This window comes from Chrysemys picta, chromosome 12 (assembly GCF_011386835.1).
Source record: "Chrysemys picta bellii isolate R12L10 chromosome 12, ASM1138683v2, whole genome shotgun sequence".
NCBI lineage: Eukaryota > Metazoa > Chordata > Testudines > Emydidae > Chrysemys > Chrysemys picta.
Window position 1 is genome coordinate 44,155,258 of NC_088802.1, and position 15,225 is coordinate 44,170,482.

Below are 15,225 nucleotides of genomic sequence, written 5' to 3' on the forward strand. Positions count from 1 at the left end.
AGAACTAGTCAGTGAGTCTTGGGGTTTCATTTTCAACTCTCACAAAAGAAAGAGAGTTCCTGCGATCTCCTGGAGAACCTAGATTTTCCGGAGGAGAGATTCACCGGCTGAGGGAACCAGGACCATGAGGATTTTCTCTGTTTTGCTTTGGATTCTTTTCCCAGGTGAGAATGACATGGTCTTTTTGTGGATCACTAGAAATACAATGCAAGTATTGGGTTTGCACAGGGTTTGCCAGCTTCACCAACAGAGCTTGAAAGTCTCAGCTCTGCTCTTGCTGTGGTTCTAACTCACAGGGGAGATGTGGCTTACAAAGTGGGCAGGACAGTAAAGATTTCAGCACAGAATCTGTGTCTGTGTTTGTGGAGACAGTTTTCTATGAAGACAAAGCAAGGAAAATTTCAGCTGAAAAGGAGAGTTTTTCAGAACGTTCTCAGCACAGCTGGTCAAATGAGAAAAAAGAATACTTTTTAAAATGGGGGGAAATGTATTTTTAAAATGACTAAACAAAAAATCGCTGATGAGATTTTGCACAAAAACATCATCTCTGGTCTCAGACAAAGCCAGAATAATTTCGGCTGAAGAGGAGAATTATTCAGAGCATTATCAGCAGAGGCAGTTAAATAATGGAAAACCTTATTCACTAATAACTACTTGACGAAAAGGTAGCCAGAATTTGTAACAAATATTCACAACAAACTATTTGACCAGCTCTGGTGATGAGCATGTGAAAATAGGATGGGATAAGGTAAGTCCTACTGAAACCTGGATATAAGGGACACCATCAAGTATTCGATACAATTCGTTTTCTAGGCTGTGTTTTGTCTACCTAGTTGCTAATCTGACCCTTATCGTCAAAGTATCTTTCAAGCAACTTTCAAAGGCTGTTTTTTAAAATTAAATAACTGTAACAAAAGTGAACCAAACAATACCAATGTAGGGCCTAATCCTAGAAACACTTCCACATGCTTAATGTTAAGAACATGATTAATCCCACTGATGTACTCGAAGCATGAGTGCCAATGAAACCAACAGGAGTTCTCCTGGACTTAAAGGAAGCACATCGGTAAATATTGGCAGGGTAGAGGGCTGGCACTTTTCTGACCCTTTGGCTAGACTAGCATTGATAGATACTATGTGAGATCAAGCTAGCTCGCTTTACTTAACCAACACCTCCCAAACTGTATGTTAGAAAGTGCTAAACTAGTCAGGTTTCTATTGCTGAGATATCCCAGCATGGTGCATCTTGGAGCATCACAGTGGAGCATGGAGGGGAGAACCCCCAGAATATGAACCTGAAATGGAAAACCAAAACAAAATGACATGTTAGGTGAAAATGAAGAAAGAAAGTTTTGTTTTGAAAACTCAGTTTGAAACTGAACTTCTCTTCCAATGTTCAAGTTTTCTCACACGGAAAATCCAAATATTGTTTTGAAACAGAATTTTTCCTGCAGCAAATGTTCCTACTGGCAAATATATTAGTCGAAAATACAATTGACACCTGCATTCACTCCAAGCCTCTGTGCGTTGCCGGAGTGGTGCAAAGGGGCCTGCGTGTAAATAAGAATCAAGCCTAATTTTGAGCCCCTTTTATACTTATTTATTAACCTGCTGAGAGCAGCCCAGCCCAACCCCCTGCCAATGCCCGCCCCCCTGCCCCATTCACCTGCTCCCACGCAGCCCCAGGGCCGAGGGGCAACTGCTCTTGGTCCCTTTGCACAGATTTAAAAAGTCCGGTTTTGGGATAGGTGAACCTGGAAGCTGCAGGCTCTGACTGCCCTCTCCTCCCCACAAAAAAATGCTGAAGCATCACCCTCCCCCCCCCCCGAACGTGGGAGCAGTTAATTGCTGTTGGCAGGGCGAAGGGTGCCCCGGGTCTCACTGGCTCTGTCTCTCGCAGGCTGCTGGGCAGTGACGGGCCCCGGGGCAGTGCGCGGCCCCCAGGGCGGGTCGGTGGCTGTGCGGTGCGGGTACCCGACGGGCTATGAGGATTATCACAAGTTCTGGTGCCGGGCAGGAGGTTGGTTCTGTTTGAACGGGCTTCACATCGTTGAGACCGATGGGTCGGAGGCGGAGGTGACGCGGGGCAGAGTCTCCATCCGAGACAATCACACCCAGCGCGTGTTCACTGTGACCCTGGAGAACCTGACACTGGCAGACGCCGGCACGTACCACTGCGGGGTAGTGAGAACTGCGCTTCCTGATCTCAGGGACACTGTGAATGTCACCGTCTCCCCAGGTAAATCCCTGCGCTGCCCCCGGCAGTGTCGGGGGGCTGCCGGGCTCGGGGCAGGGCCGGGGAGCGCTGGGCGGGGGAAGGGGGCGGGTGTCTAGACTGGCAGTTCTGCAGTAACGCGGGCGGTGCCAAACGCCGCAGCCCGCTCTGCGCAGGGCCAGACACCTGCCCAGGACTACGAGGGGCCGGAGGGCGGGAGCTGCCCCCGGACCGGCCATCGAGCTCCTCCGCGGCTCCCCGCAGCGCCCCTTGCTCCGCGCCGCCCGGCCCCTGCCCCGCAGCGCCCGCGTCGGCCAGCGGCTAATCACCCCGCTACTGAGACCCCCAGGGCAGGCTCTGCGCTCCCCAGTGGCTGCCAGGCCCTCTCACTGGACACTCACGAAACAGTTATTGCGTTTGCTGGTTCCAAAGGGACAGAACACACGCCAGCCTGCCTGAGTGAGGAATGCGGGATCAGATGAACAGTTAGACCCAGGATCAAGACAGGCCCAGGGAGGTGGGACGGAGGGGAGATAAGCGAGTAGTTTTAAATGCCACCGATTTGTAAATATTTGTGCAAAGTAGGGGGGGGGGGGGAGACTTTGGTATGAATGACAGGATCGTTATTCCTGAATATTTGGCTGCCTCCTGGATATTTACAACAAAAGTTATCAATCCTAAAAAAGTTTCATGACTTAGTCTCAAAAGTCACATTTTACAGGAATTCTTCACTATTTGTTATTAGCTAGTCTCACACTGAGACTTGTTCAAGTCATCCCCTGAGAAGGTAGGGGTAGAGCTATTCCTGAGGTCTGTGTTAGGTAGGTTATAAAATAAATAAAGGCGTCCATTCAGCCCTACAGCGATCAGTGCAATCTCTGCCAGTGGGTGTCAGAATGGACCGGAGAAGAACATGGACTGAGATGTAGGTGCAGAGGGAAAGGGAGGAGAAGCCAGGGCCTGTCTGCAGGAATTTCCTTTCATCATAGCTCTTTGAGCTCTGGTCCAAGTGTAGTATCTGTTCTTTTCCCTCAATGAAAGCTTCTCTGGTTTTCCATTGCTAACCCTATTCCGTGAGCAGTGACTGAGAAATGGACCATAATAAAATACTCCAGAGCTCCAAGATACAGCAAAGAGGAAAAAAGATACAGCAACATCATCAGGAGAACAAGGGGCTAGCCAATGCATTTTAAAGGCAACAAATCTATGTCTAATAAGAGGGGAATGTAGTCTCCAGAATACATAATTAACCCATGGAACTCACTGCCACAAGATATTGAGGTCAAGAATCTAGCAGGATTCAACCTTCTTTTGGATAATTAAGCCATCCAGTCATCCTGGATAAGGACAGAATTATGTCCAGGGGCTTCAAAGATAGAATCAGCCACGAAGTGACGAGAGTTAGGAGGAAGCTGCCCATACGGTTATGCTATTTCAAAATTGTCCATAATGGGGTTTCTTGCACCTTTTTCTGAAGCATCTGGTATTGGCCACTGTCACACAGGCTCCCTGGCTAGATGGACAGTTTATTTGACTCAGTATGATGATTCCCATGTTCCTATCTAGATGGAGGTCTCAATGGAGTGGGAAAGAATATGGATGGAGATGGAGATACAGAGGGAAGGGAAGGAGAAGCCAGGGCCTATCTGCTCACTTGTTGACCAATAATGCGGGATGAGACATTTAAACACCATGTGCTCATGTCAGAATAGTTGTGTCTCATTTCCTACCTCTGCTGGCTTCCTCTGCAAGGATCAATGATGGCAAGTCTTGCTCACTCTCCCCAGTCCCTCAATATTGTTGGAGTTCCTCCAAAACATCTTCCAGTTAGCTCCCCAAGAACTCAGTCCGACTCCAGTCTAGTCCCTCAGGTTCCTTTATTTGATATATAGCAAATCTACCTTATCTCACTGGGGGCCATCAGCAGTTGAAGCAGGATACAGAATTACAGCTACTGTGTTAAAACAAAACCACACCACCTTTCTCTGCTGCAATGGCCTAGCTAGTACATACGTCACAGAGCTTTAACAGCCCAGCCACCAGGAAGGCAGGTGCCGTCTCGAACAGGAAATCAGTAAACAAGAGCTTGGTAATACAGATCTGTCTGCTTTCATTTGCAGCTGTTCCTACCTCACCACCGACGACACCAGAAAAGGACCTGACCCTTGCCACCTCCCCATGGACTGTTCCTGAACTGGAAAAATCCACCTCCTCCTTTAACAGTAGTCATCCTCCTGCCAGGTGAGTGCCCAAACTCATGCTAGAGGCACTGTGAGGTCTCCTTTCACCAACTCTAGGGCAGGTTTGGGGTTTCTACACTGTGCTCGAAGTCAGGACTACAATCCCTACAGAGGCCAAGGCTTTAAGTCAAACTCACGCAGCCTGGAGGATTCTAGAACTCTCAGGTCTCTGCACTCCAGAGGCATTGAAGAAAAGGATTTGTAGCTGAGTTTACAAGTTGAGATGGGGCATTTATCATCTAAGTCAGAGCTAGACAGTCCTGCTGTTATACAGTCCTTCCTGTCCTGCAAACTATGTTCTGCCCTGGAAGGTGAATTCCATTGCATTATACTGTATTAAACCCACACTTGCAAACAAAAAGAAAGCAAACTCCCGCCCCCTCCCACACACTCACCACTCTTCCAGCCTGACATGGTCCAGTTTTAAAGTGCTAGCACTGCATTTCCCCTCACATCTGACCTGCAGGACTCTTGCTATTCTATTGGGCTTTCCAGTCAGGCAGGGAGATATACTGCACATGTCAATCACATGACAGACTAGCTGATATTTTCATCTTGAAGTTGTTGTCCACTGATTCCTTCACACTGCGGCAGAAGCAGGTTACAACCCCAGCTCTGGAAGTGGTTTGTGACATTAAATTCTGTATGATTGTGTCTTTAATTTTTTTAATCAGAAAAGCCAAAAATTCATGGCAAAAGATGCAGTGCAAGTCTCTAATCGAATAATAACATCCAGCACTTTTCTTCCACAGGTTTCCAACCACTTTACAAAGGAGGTCAGTATCATTAACACCATTTTATAGATGGGAAAACTGAGGCAGAAGAGGTGACATGACCTGCTCAGGGTCACCTAGCAGGCCAGTGGCAGAGCCAGGAATAGAACTCAGGTCTCCTGATGCTAGGGCCAGGGCTCTCAACACTAGGTAACACTGCCATCTCTAAACACAACAGGGGTTTTACCCTTGCTCAGCTGAAAATAATCTGACAGTTTTAACCTGATCATTTAATTTAAAAAGAGTTTGCTTTTAAAATGCCAACCACAGTGGGTTTGTTAGGGTCACTACAATCGCCCTCACTGCTGTTGCACTCCGTAGGTTTTTGTTGAGATCAGACCTTCGTTAGGCACTGTGCTGAGCCCAGAAAAATCATGTCTCCGGTCACCTCAGATGTATTTAGGTGCTTAACACTCATTGAGGTCAGGGGGAGTTAGACATCTAAATGTCTTTAAAGACCTAGGCCCTAGTACACATTTAAACCCAGCTGTGCAGAGAGGAAAGCTAGGACTGCTTTAGATTGCCAAATTTTCCTTTGCTGAATGGTTTCTGTTTATTCAGTTTGATGCTGAAATCCAGCGTAGCAAGTTGTTAGCCTCAGCTCTGCAACTGACTCCATGTGCTTCTTTGACACAAGTCACTGTACTTGTGCCTCAGTTTCCCAGTTGTAAAAAACAGATAGGGGTTGGCTAATACTTCCCCACCCTTTCCAACAACTTGAGAGGGGAGCAAGAGCTACGTCTAATCTTTATATAACAAAGTGTGACCGTTAAGAGTAGAAACAAACATTCTCTTCTCCTTCGCCTAGTATACCAAACCTCGTCCTCCTCATCCTGATCCCATCCGTCCTGCTGGTTCTCCTTTTGATTTTGTTCATTGCTGTAAAGTTTAGAAGAGCATCACGGAGGAGGAGCAAAGGTAAAAATTCTCTGATCAGTTTTGCTAGTAAGTGTCACTTCATTCTCCAGATGGTGCAGCCCAATTATTTTGCTTCCTTCCTAAGGACCCTACTGTCCCTGTCACCAAAATAACAGCACAAGACAGACACTCTCTGAATTCACCCCATGTACTTAGTCAGTTACTCCATGCAGCAGGTCACATGGCCGTACAAACTGGTAGAACCCTACGGCACGCCCAGCCCCAGTGATGGAGCAGGTACTTGGCTCAGGCTAGATACACCAGCTGACTAGTTAAAAAGCAAACAAGCCAGTTGTTTTTGACCAAGTAGAAATCAGTTGTTTAAATAAGATTCATTAACACTCAGCAAAAGAAACAGAGAAATAAATTCCCCTTGATTACCTGATTTCATCAGCTGCTCCTAAGAACTGCTCCTCCGGCCTGTAGTGATTCCCAGCTTTTCCTGCAAAGCTATCTACCCCACAAGCAGGGCCGGCTCTAGGTTTTTTGCTGCCCCAAGCAAAAAAATGTTTGGCTCCTCCCCCCCCCCCCCCAAGATCTCCCTCTCTCTCCCCTCCCCGCCCCCACAACTTCACCCTCCTGCCGCCCCAGCCCTGGGTCACTGGTAACTTGCTCCCAGGGCGGGTCATTCAGCAGGAATTTTAGATGTGCACAGAACACAGACAGGATTGGTTCCCCTATGGTTACAGAACTGCAGTAAAGTGGAACAATTTTCAGCTTGTGTGATTGGAGGATGTCTGGATGCATATTATAAGACTGTCCTACATAAATGAGGAAAAGTTGAGGTGCCTTTATTATTCTTTTGTTCCATTCTTTGTTTCTATGGGGAATTTGCCAATGCAATATCACTGTCTTCCTTTTAAACAAAGGAAACTAAAACTTAAAAAAAAAAAGGCAGTGGCTGTTGAAAATAGCAATTCCAGTCCCAATAACCACTGGGAAGCATTTCTTGCTCAATTTATTCTACTTTTTCTACAGCAAGTTACAGTGGATCAGTATATTTGGTTTGGGAGAAATGAAGTAACAGCTGCCCAAACTGAGCTTGAGCACTCCTGAATTTTGAGGGTGTTCAAATCTGGATGGCAGGTGCTGGATTCCCTCTCTGAATATTAGCTACATCTGGAAAAGAAAAGTCAATTTCTGCTTCCATGGCTCAGAAATATAAATCCTCCTATGTGCCTGGTACTGTATCTAAAGCTGCCCAGGTCCTAGTAGAGCCTCCCCTCCCTTACTTTTCATTTTAAATTCTAGTGGGATCTCCCTTGCTAGGCTTCAGATAGAGAGGTGCACAGTCCATTTAGTCCACCCAATTCTTTCTTTGCAGGAGAGCCCAGGGTTGGAGCGGCAGGAGGTGCGGGGGGAGGGGAAAGAGAGCCCAGGGCTGGGGCGGCAGGAGATGCGGGTGGGGGGAGAAGAGCCCAGGGTTGGGGTGGCAGGGGGGTGCAGGTGGGGGCCAGAGCTGGGGTGGCAGGAGGTGCGGGTGGGTGGTGGGGAGAAGAGCCCAGAGCTGGGGCGGCACGAGATGCAGGTGGGGGGAGAAGAGCCCAGGGCTGGGGCGGCAGGGGGTGTGGGTGGGGGTGAATCCAGGGCTGGGGCAACACAGGGGTGCCGGGGAGAGCCCAGGGCTGGGGTAGGGGGCGGCAAAAAACCTAGAGCTGGCTCTGTCCCTACCATTCACAGCAAGCTGCAGCATGAGGTTTCAGTTCCACACTCCTTTCCCCTCCCTTTCCTGTTAATTGCGGCCAAGGGAATGCTGGGAAATGTAGTTCTTTCCCTGCTCCAGGGCGGGCTCTATAGGCAGGGAGCTAACCAAGGAACTACAGCTCCCAGGGCCCCCTGTTGGTTCTCAGCTCCCAGGCTGGATTCCTGCGCCCCTGCAAATTTGCAGCCCCAAGCACCTGCTTGCTTAGCTGGTGCCTAGAGCCGGCCCTGCCCACAAGCCCCACTCTGCCTCAGGTTCCGGTAATCCTGTGACTTTCAATCAGCTGCAGCTGGGCTTGCCAGGTTCTGATGGGTACTAATAACAGGGAAATAGCTGACAAAGTCTTTTCCTCCATCCCCTCAGCCAGAGGGCGTGCAATCGCTGCCTCAGCAAAAAGAACTGAACCAAAGCTGCACCAGCTTAACTTAAATTGGGTCAAGAAATGATTTAGCTAAACTGGAGCAAAGTCTCTGTAGACATTTATTTTATTATTTATTGATAAGGCTGCTGGTGTGTGGAGACCGTGGCCTATCATGCTGGCAATGATTGTCACAGAGTTTCCTGGTCCTCCCCTGTCTATCAGAACCCATCTGTTGTCCCTTGTCTTCTACTTAGATTGTACTTTGGGTCTCCTTGTTCTGTGTTTGTACAGCACCTAGCACGGCAGGGGTCCTCATCCATGACTGGTGCTTCTAGACCCTATGATAGTACAAATAACACAATCATAGAACTGGAAGGAATCCCAAAAGGTCATGGAGTCCAACCCCCTGCCCTCACTAGCAGGACTAAATACTGATTTGGTCCCAGATCCCTAAGTGGCCCCCTCAAGGATTGAACTCACAACCCTGGCTTTAAGCAGGCTAATGCTCAAACCACTGAGCTATCCCTCCCTCACAACAGGGACTTGTCTAACCTGCTCTTAAAAATCTCTAATGATGGAGACTCCACATCCTCCCTAGTCAATTTATTCCAGTGCTTAACCACTCTGACAGTTAGGAAGTTTTTCCTAATGTCCAACCTAAACTGCCCTTGCTGCAATTTAAGCCCATTGCTTCTTGTCCTATCCTCAGAGGTTAAGAACAACAATTTTTCTTCCTCCTCCTTGTAACAACCTTTTACATACTTGAAAACTGTTATCATGTCCCCTCTCAGTCTTCTCTTTTCCAGACTAAACAAACCCAATTTTTTCAATCTTCCCTCATAGGTCATGTTTTTTAGACCTTTAATCATTTTTGTTGCCCTTCTCTGGACTCTCTCCAATTTGTCCACATGATCATCCTTCCTCAAATGTGGTATCAAGAACTGGACACAATATTCCAGTCGAGGACTAATCAGCACAGAGTAGAGCAAAAGAATGACTTTTCGTGTCTTGCTTACAAGAATCCTGCTAATACATCCCAGAATGATGTTTGCTTTTTTTGCAACAGCGTTATACTGTTGACTCATATTTCACTTGTGGTCCACTATGACCCTCAGATCCCTTTCCGCAGTACGCCTTCCTAGACAGTCATTTCTCATTTTGTATGTGTGCAACTGATTCCTCCTTCCTAAGTGGAGTACTTTGCATTTGTCCTTATTGAATTTCATCCTATTTACTTCAGACCATTTCTCCAGTTTGTCCAGATCATTTTGAATTTTAATCCTATCCTCCAAAGCACGTGCAGCCCCTCCCAGCTTGGTATCATCCGCAAACTTTATAAGTGTGCGCTCTATGCCATTATCTAAATCATTGATGAAGATATTGAACAGAACCAGACCCAGAACTGATCCCTGTGGGACCCCGCTCATTATGCCCTTCCAGCTTGACTGTGAACCACTGATAACTACTCTCTGGGAACAGTTTTCCAACCATTTTTGCACCCACCTTATAGTAGCTCCATCTAGGTTGTATTTCCCTAGTTTGTTTATGAGAAGGTCATGCAAGACAGTATCAAAAGCTTTACCACATCTACCGTTTCCCCCCATACACAAGGCTTGTTTCCCTGTCAAAGGAAGCTATCAGGTTGGTTTGACATGATTTGTTCTTGACAAATCCATGCTGACTGTTACTTATCACCTCGTTATCTTCTAGATGTTTGCAAATTGATTGCTTAATTATTTGCTCCATTATCTTTCTGGGTACAGAAGTTAAGCTTTTTTCCTAATTCTGGGACGAGATCAGCAGGAATGTTGCAGCAGCCAGTTAGAGACAGAGAAATGTTACTGACCATTCACCCCCCATCTGTAGCTCTCTGTCTCTCTCTCATTTGCACGCTGCATGAAAGAGGAATTCTCAAAGCAGAAAGGTCCGGATCCTCAAAGGGATTTACATTTCTAACAAATTAGGAGCCTAAATAACTTCAAGACTCTGGGCCAAACTGCTAATCCTTAAAGGGAAACAGTCCCCAGAGACTTGGAGATCTCTAAAAAGGCACTGGGGATGTCTCTCCTTGCCATACATCCACAGAGCCCTAACCTCATGGTGTTGGTGACGAGAAGCTTCCTGAGCCAGGAGAGCAGGAGTGTAGCCCACCAAGGAGCCGACGCTACCACTCTCCCTGGGCACTGCAAAGCACTATGGGTCTGTGCACCACTTGCAGAGCTGATGCAGAGGGCTGGGTCTGTGTTTGTCCTGAAAAGCTGACCTGCTTCATTTAGATCTACAAAGCTGGGTCCACATGACACAGGACGGTCCCCCAGTGAGTTACATACACACACAGTCCAATGATTGACAAATTCCTTTTCAAAAGCTCCCAAATGGAGACTGTAGTAATACGCGGTCCTAGGATGGCTTTGCTTCCCTGACATTGCATCCAGGGTGCAGGATCCTACCGCGACACGTGCCTTAGAAAGGCCTAGCCATAAATAAAAATAGCTTTACATCAGCTCGATACATTTCCTGTTTCTGATTCTTTCAGCCCTTGAGGACACACCAGGACAAAAGGAGAAGAACGTCTATCTCTGTAACACGGTAAGATTGAGGACCAATGGGCAACTGGTGCTCAGTAGAGACAGCACATGCCATCCGTCGGTGAACTATCTTGCATATATCTGACCCAGCAGATCCTTGAAAACCCTCTGCATCCCTGGTGCCCTCTGGAAGTTGACACCAGAGTTCCTTGGGTCACACTCACCTTAGAGAGACTAGTGCTTTTAGCAGGAAAGTCCCAGCCCTGCTGATTAACCGGTGTGAAGGGGGAGGGATCATTATTTAGACTCAGACAGAAAGGGCGCCATTTTTAACATGGCTGCAGCTTAGGGCAGTACAGGGAAGGAGTCACTTCCTGCCAACTCCACCCCTCTAGCTCCTCAGTGTGGCATTTTGGTAAGAGGGGTCCCTTAGAGTTTCCTGTTTGCTCTGAGCACCTGCCATGTCTGTTTCAGAATCCTGGGCACAACCTTCCCTTCAGTGCATCAGATCCTGCTGCCACTGGCCAGATCGCAATCTATATGAATGAGGAGCACCTGCCCAGCTCAGCCGATCCAGCGTCCGACTAGGAAAACATGATTCTGCATAGGAGTCAGGTAGGAAGAAAACCCAGTGCCAGCACACCGCTGCTGGAGGGTGGACTCCCCCGTTCTGAGACTCCCGCACTTCCAGGCCTGGAGGACACTGTTCCAAAAGGGAATCTGCTCCAGTTCAGGGGCAAAACCTTCCTTCTTCCTCTTCCTCACCAATAACCAGCCCCGTTCAGTAGCAGCAACTCGAGAACCCTTCAGCAAGGCACAACCTTGGGTCACTTGGAGGAATCAGCTGTGGTTTGCAAGGTTCTCGTCTCCTGCCTGGACCTGCTCCAAGTTACTCCATCTCCTCTTCTTGTTGTTTCTTCTCTCTGATTCCTGGTGTCCTTCTTTCAGGTTTCAGGACAGAGAAAAGCAGTTTCTTTTGGCCCACAGGACTGCTCAGCCACAGATCAACAGGACACCTTCATCAATATGTGCGCAATCACACTCCGTCCCCCCATGATTTGTCATCAAGCAAAGTGTGGGAGAAAAGCTGCAGCCTGAAGCAATTCCTACTCACGGGATATTTAGCAGCTCGTCCTTATTTTCCTACTGTCCCATGAAAGCTTCCAGACTGGCATTCCCTCTGCCCTGCTTCTCCTGAGCAATCTGCCAGCAGCAAGATGTGGTGGGGAGGTCCCACTTTCAGCACGATTTTGTCTTCAGAAATGTACTGGGGGCCAACAGCTACTACAAAGTGCTTCTCCTTTCCTGGACATCAGCTTGAAACAGCACAAAGTCTTGGTGGCTCCAGTTCCTCAAGGACTGGAGGTATTCCTCTGGTGCTCGTTGTGGCATCTCTCTGCTCCAGCGCCACATAATTGCTCATAAAACTCACTTGGTGCAAAGGAGCTTGGTTCTGGGGTCAGAACCTCAGGATGATGAGACAACTCTTTGGCTGGAGGTGATGTGGGGAACAGGGCCTCAGGGAGGCTGAGGAACAGAAGCTTGGGGAGATGAGGGTGTGGAAATAACAATGGGAAGACGAGGCAGAAGGAAACAGCTTTGTCCTTCATTCCCCCAGTCAGCGTGGAGTTAATTGTGCTGGAATCTTTTTACCCCCAATCCATGTTAGCACAGTGGCTTAGAACAAGAAGGGCACATGGATTCCCCCATTTTATATAGGTTAAGTGAAAAGACTGAGAGCTCATTCTCAGAGGTTCTTTTTAGACATCTTCGTCTTTGATCCTAAATACCGCGTGGGACACATCTAAAGAATTTGGACACAAGACCAATATCATTCTGGAGTGTAGTAACAGGAGTGTTGTATGAAACACACGAGAGATAATGGTCCCACTCTACCTGGCACTGGTTAGCTCCGAGCTGGACATTGTGTCCAGTTCTGGGGGCCACACTTTAGGAAAGAGGTGGACAAGCTAGAGAGAGTCCAAAGAGCTACAAAAATGATATAAGATTTAGAAAAATCTCACCTCTGAGGAAAGGTTAAAACCGCTAGGTGTGGTTAGTTGCGAGAAAAAAAAAAAAAAAAAGCAGATGGGGAAACCAAATAACAGTCTTCAAATATGTTAAGGGCTGTTATGAAAAGGAGGAAATCAATTGTTCTCCGTGTCCACTGAAGGCAGGACAAGAAGTAAATGGGCTTAATCTGGAGCAAGGGAGATTTAAGTTAGGCCTGTCTACACTGGGGTGGGGGGAGAGGGAGAGGAATCGGTCTAAATTATGCAACTTCAGCTACATGAATAACGTAGCTGAAGTTGACATACTTAGATCGACTTACTGTGGTGTCTTCACTGCGGTGAGTCGACTGCTGCCGCTCCCCCATCGACTCTGCCTGTGCCTCTCACTGAGCTGGAGTACAGGAGTCGATGGGAGAGCTCTCGGGGATTGATTTATCATGTCTAGACTAGACACGATAAATCAATCCCCGCTGGATCGATCACTGCCTGCCGATCCGGCGGGTAGTGAAGACATACCCTTAGATAGTAGGAAACTATACGGATAGTTAATTAGTGGAATAGGTTACCAAGGGAGGCTGTGGAATCCCCAGCCTTGGAAGTTTTTAAAAACAGGTTGGACAAAAACCTGTCAGGGATGGTCTAGGTTTACTTGCTCCTGTTTCAGGGCAGGAGGCTGGGCTTGATGACGTCTCAAGGTCTCTTCCAGCATTACATTTCTATGCCTCTATGTTACAAGAGCTATAATTTGACTTGCTGGGCATGCAGCAAAAGCCACCTGTCAGATAAGGTTTGTGGAGCGGATTGAGGGTCTGGTTCCAGAACAATAAAGGGGTGGAAAGGAATGTTTGTGGTTGGCGAGCTGGACAGCCAGGTTGGGTTTGCTGAGCTGACTGTTTTGTTCCTGTTTGAATGTTTGCTTTTAAATGCAGCTGGAGATGTTATGTGGTAACATTTATAAGTGTCTAGAGCCTTTGCAGAGGTGTCTTTTTTTTATTAATCTCTAAATAAACAAGAACCGCACAGCCAGTTGTCAACACACTTGAGTGGCATGGCTAATCATTTCTGCGGGTACATGTCAACGGCCAGACTTTGGGAAATGCCTGGAGAGGGGTCCATCTTAAGCTAATTTGAAATCACTAGGCATCAGTGTCATCCTGGTGTTGCACTGGCGATCTAGACATTGCTTCAGGCCATGGGAGTGCAGCGAAGGATGCTCATGGGGGTAAAGCCCAGCACTGGGAATCAAGAGATCTGGGTGCTATGCCCAAGGTGACCAAGACAGCCAAAAGTGACTTTTCTGGGCTTCATTTCCCACCATGGAAAAATAGAGAGAACACTTCCCTATCTCACAGGGGTGATGGTAGGCTAAATTCCATCAGCTTTGTGAGATCCTCAGAAGCTGCTTAGAGGAGAAGACAGCACAGTACTGCTCTTGATAAGCTGCAAGGTGAAGGTTTTGAAAGATGAAATGGTGACAACTCCAGGCTCCCACACTTGGGCAGGAGCTCCCACCTGCTCCTATTTGCTCAAAGGAATGAACCTCGTGCTTCTTCTGGGTGGTTGGGGATGGAGGTCCATAGCCTCCTCTCACCTTCAGGCTCCATTCAGTGAGAAGTCAGGCCCCCATCCTGCACCCACTGCTGTCAAATGAGAGTTTTGTCGATGCCTGTGATGGGAGCAGGCCCCAGGCAGATGCAGAGCTTGCACTGCCGCTAGGTTCCTACAGCAACACAACTTGTAGACTAAAGCTAAGTAAATTCAGCCCCCGGTCTGGTGCAAAGGCAGGTGCAATGAACCAAAACCACTCACCTGACCAAAAAGAACAGATTAAAAGCAGGGAAGGGCGGCAGCTGAGAGATAAGGAACTGGACACCAAGTTCTCCGGATTTCACTTTGGACCCTTAGAGCAGAATGAAGAACCCAGCACCATAACACAGAACTAGTGAGATTCTCCTGCTGGAAGCATTTCACAGCCTGCAGAGGGGATATGCTGCTGCTGTTTTAACACATTTTCCCCTTTAGCCTGCAAACCCCCGTGTATCCCTGGGATGTGGGTGCTAGAGACGGTGGGGGGTGAGGAACGGGGAATCTATTCCTTTGCTTCCCCAGGAATAAAGGCTGAGTAAGATGAGTAAAGTTAAGCACGTGCAAAAGTCTCTGCAGGATCAGGGCCTTCATTTCTTAAATTTTACTACCAGCCATCCCTGCCTTCTGGCATCATACAGCAAACACCCCGTGAGAACAGGCCAGGCTGGGCGAGTGCAGTATGGAGAAGCACATGACTCTTGTCACGAAATAGCTAGGACGGCTACTCTACCCCACAGCCAGTGCCCAGCACACACAGCCCTGGGATACAGTGTTCAAACAGCAGCCGCCTGTCACCATTTCCTGAATGTACAAGTTTGAGTTGAAGAGAAACCAGCAAAAATAGCAACATTCAAAAGTTTGCTAAGTGCATCATGGGGTTATTTTGTTT

At 47.8% G+C, this 15,225-nt stretch overlaps 1 protein-coding gene across 1 annotated transcript; it reads left to right on the forward strand.

The window, feature by feature from the left end:
- LOC103307434 (CMRF35-like molecule 5) lies at positions 1 to 13,785 on the forward strand. Its single transcript, XM_065563471.1, has 8 exons — positions 1 to 164; positions 1,901 to 2,239; positions 4,336 to 4,456; positions 5,208 to 5,231; positions 6,037 to 6,146; positions 10,746 to 10,798; positions 11,212 to 11,352; positions 11,686 to 13,785. The coding sequence occupies exons 1-7, from the start codon at positions 125 to 127 to the stop codon at positions 11,323 to 11,325; spliced, it is 801 nt and encodes a 266-aa protein (XP_065419543.1). The 5' UTR covers positions 1 to 124; the 3' UTR covers positions 11,326 to 11,352; positions 11,686 to 13,785.
- The last annotated feature ends 1,440 nt before the right edge of the window (positions 13,786 to 15,225 follow it).

Excerpts from the sequence above, each read along its gene's own strand:
- LOC103307434 (XM_065563471.1), top strand. The coding sequence starts at position 125 with ATGAGGATTTTCTCTGTTTTGCTTTGGATTCTTTTCCCAG. Across the intron at positions 4,457-5,207 it reads AGTAGTCATCCTCCTGCCAG|GTTTCCAACCACTTTACAAA; the intron begins GTGAGTGCCCAA and ends TTTCTTCCACAG. Across the intron at positions 5,232-6,036 it reads CCAACCACTTTACAAAGGAG|TATACCAAACCTCGTCCTCC; the intron begins GTCAGTATCATT and ends TCCTTCGCCTAG.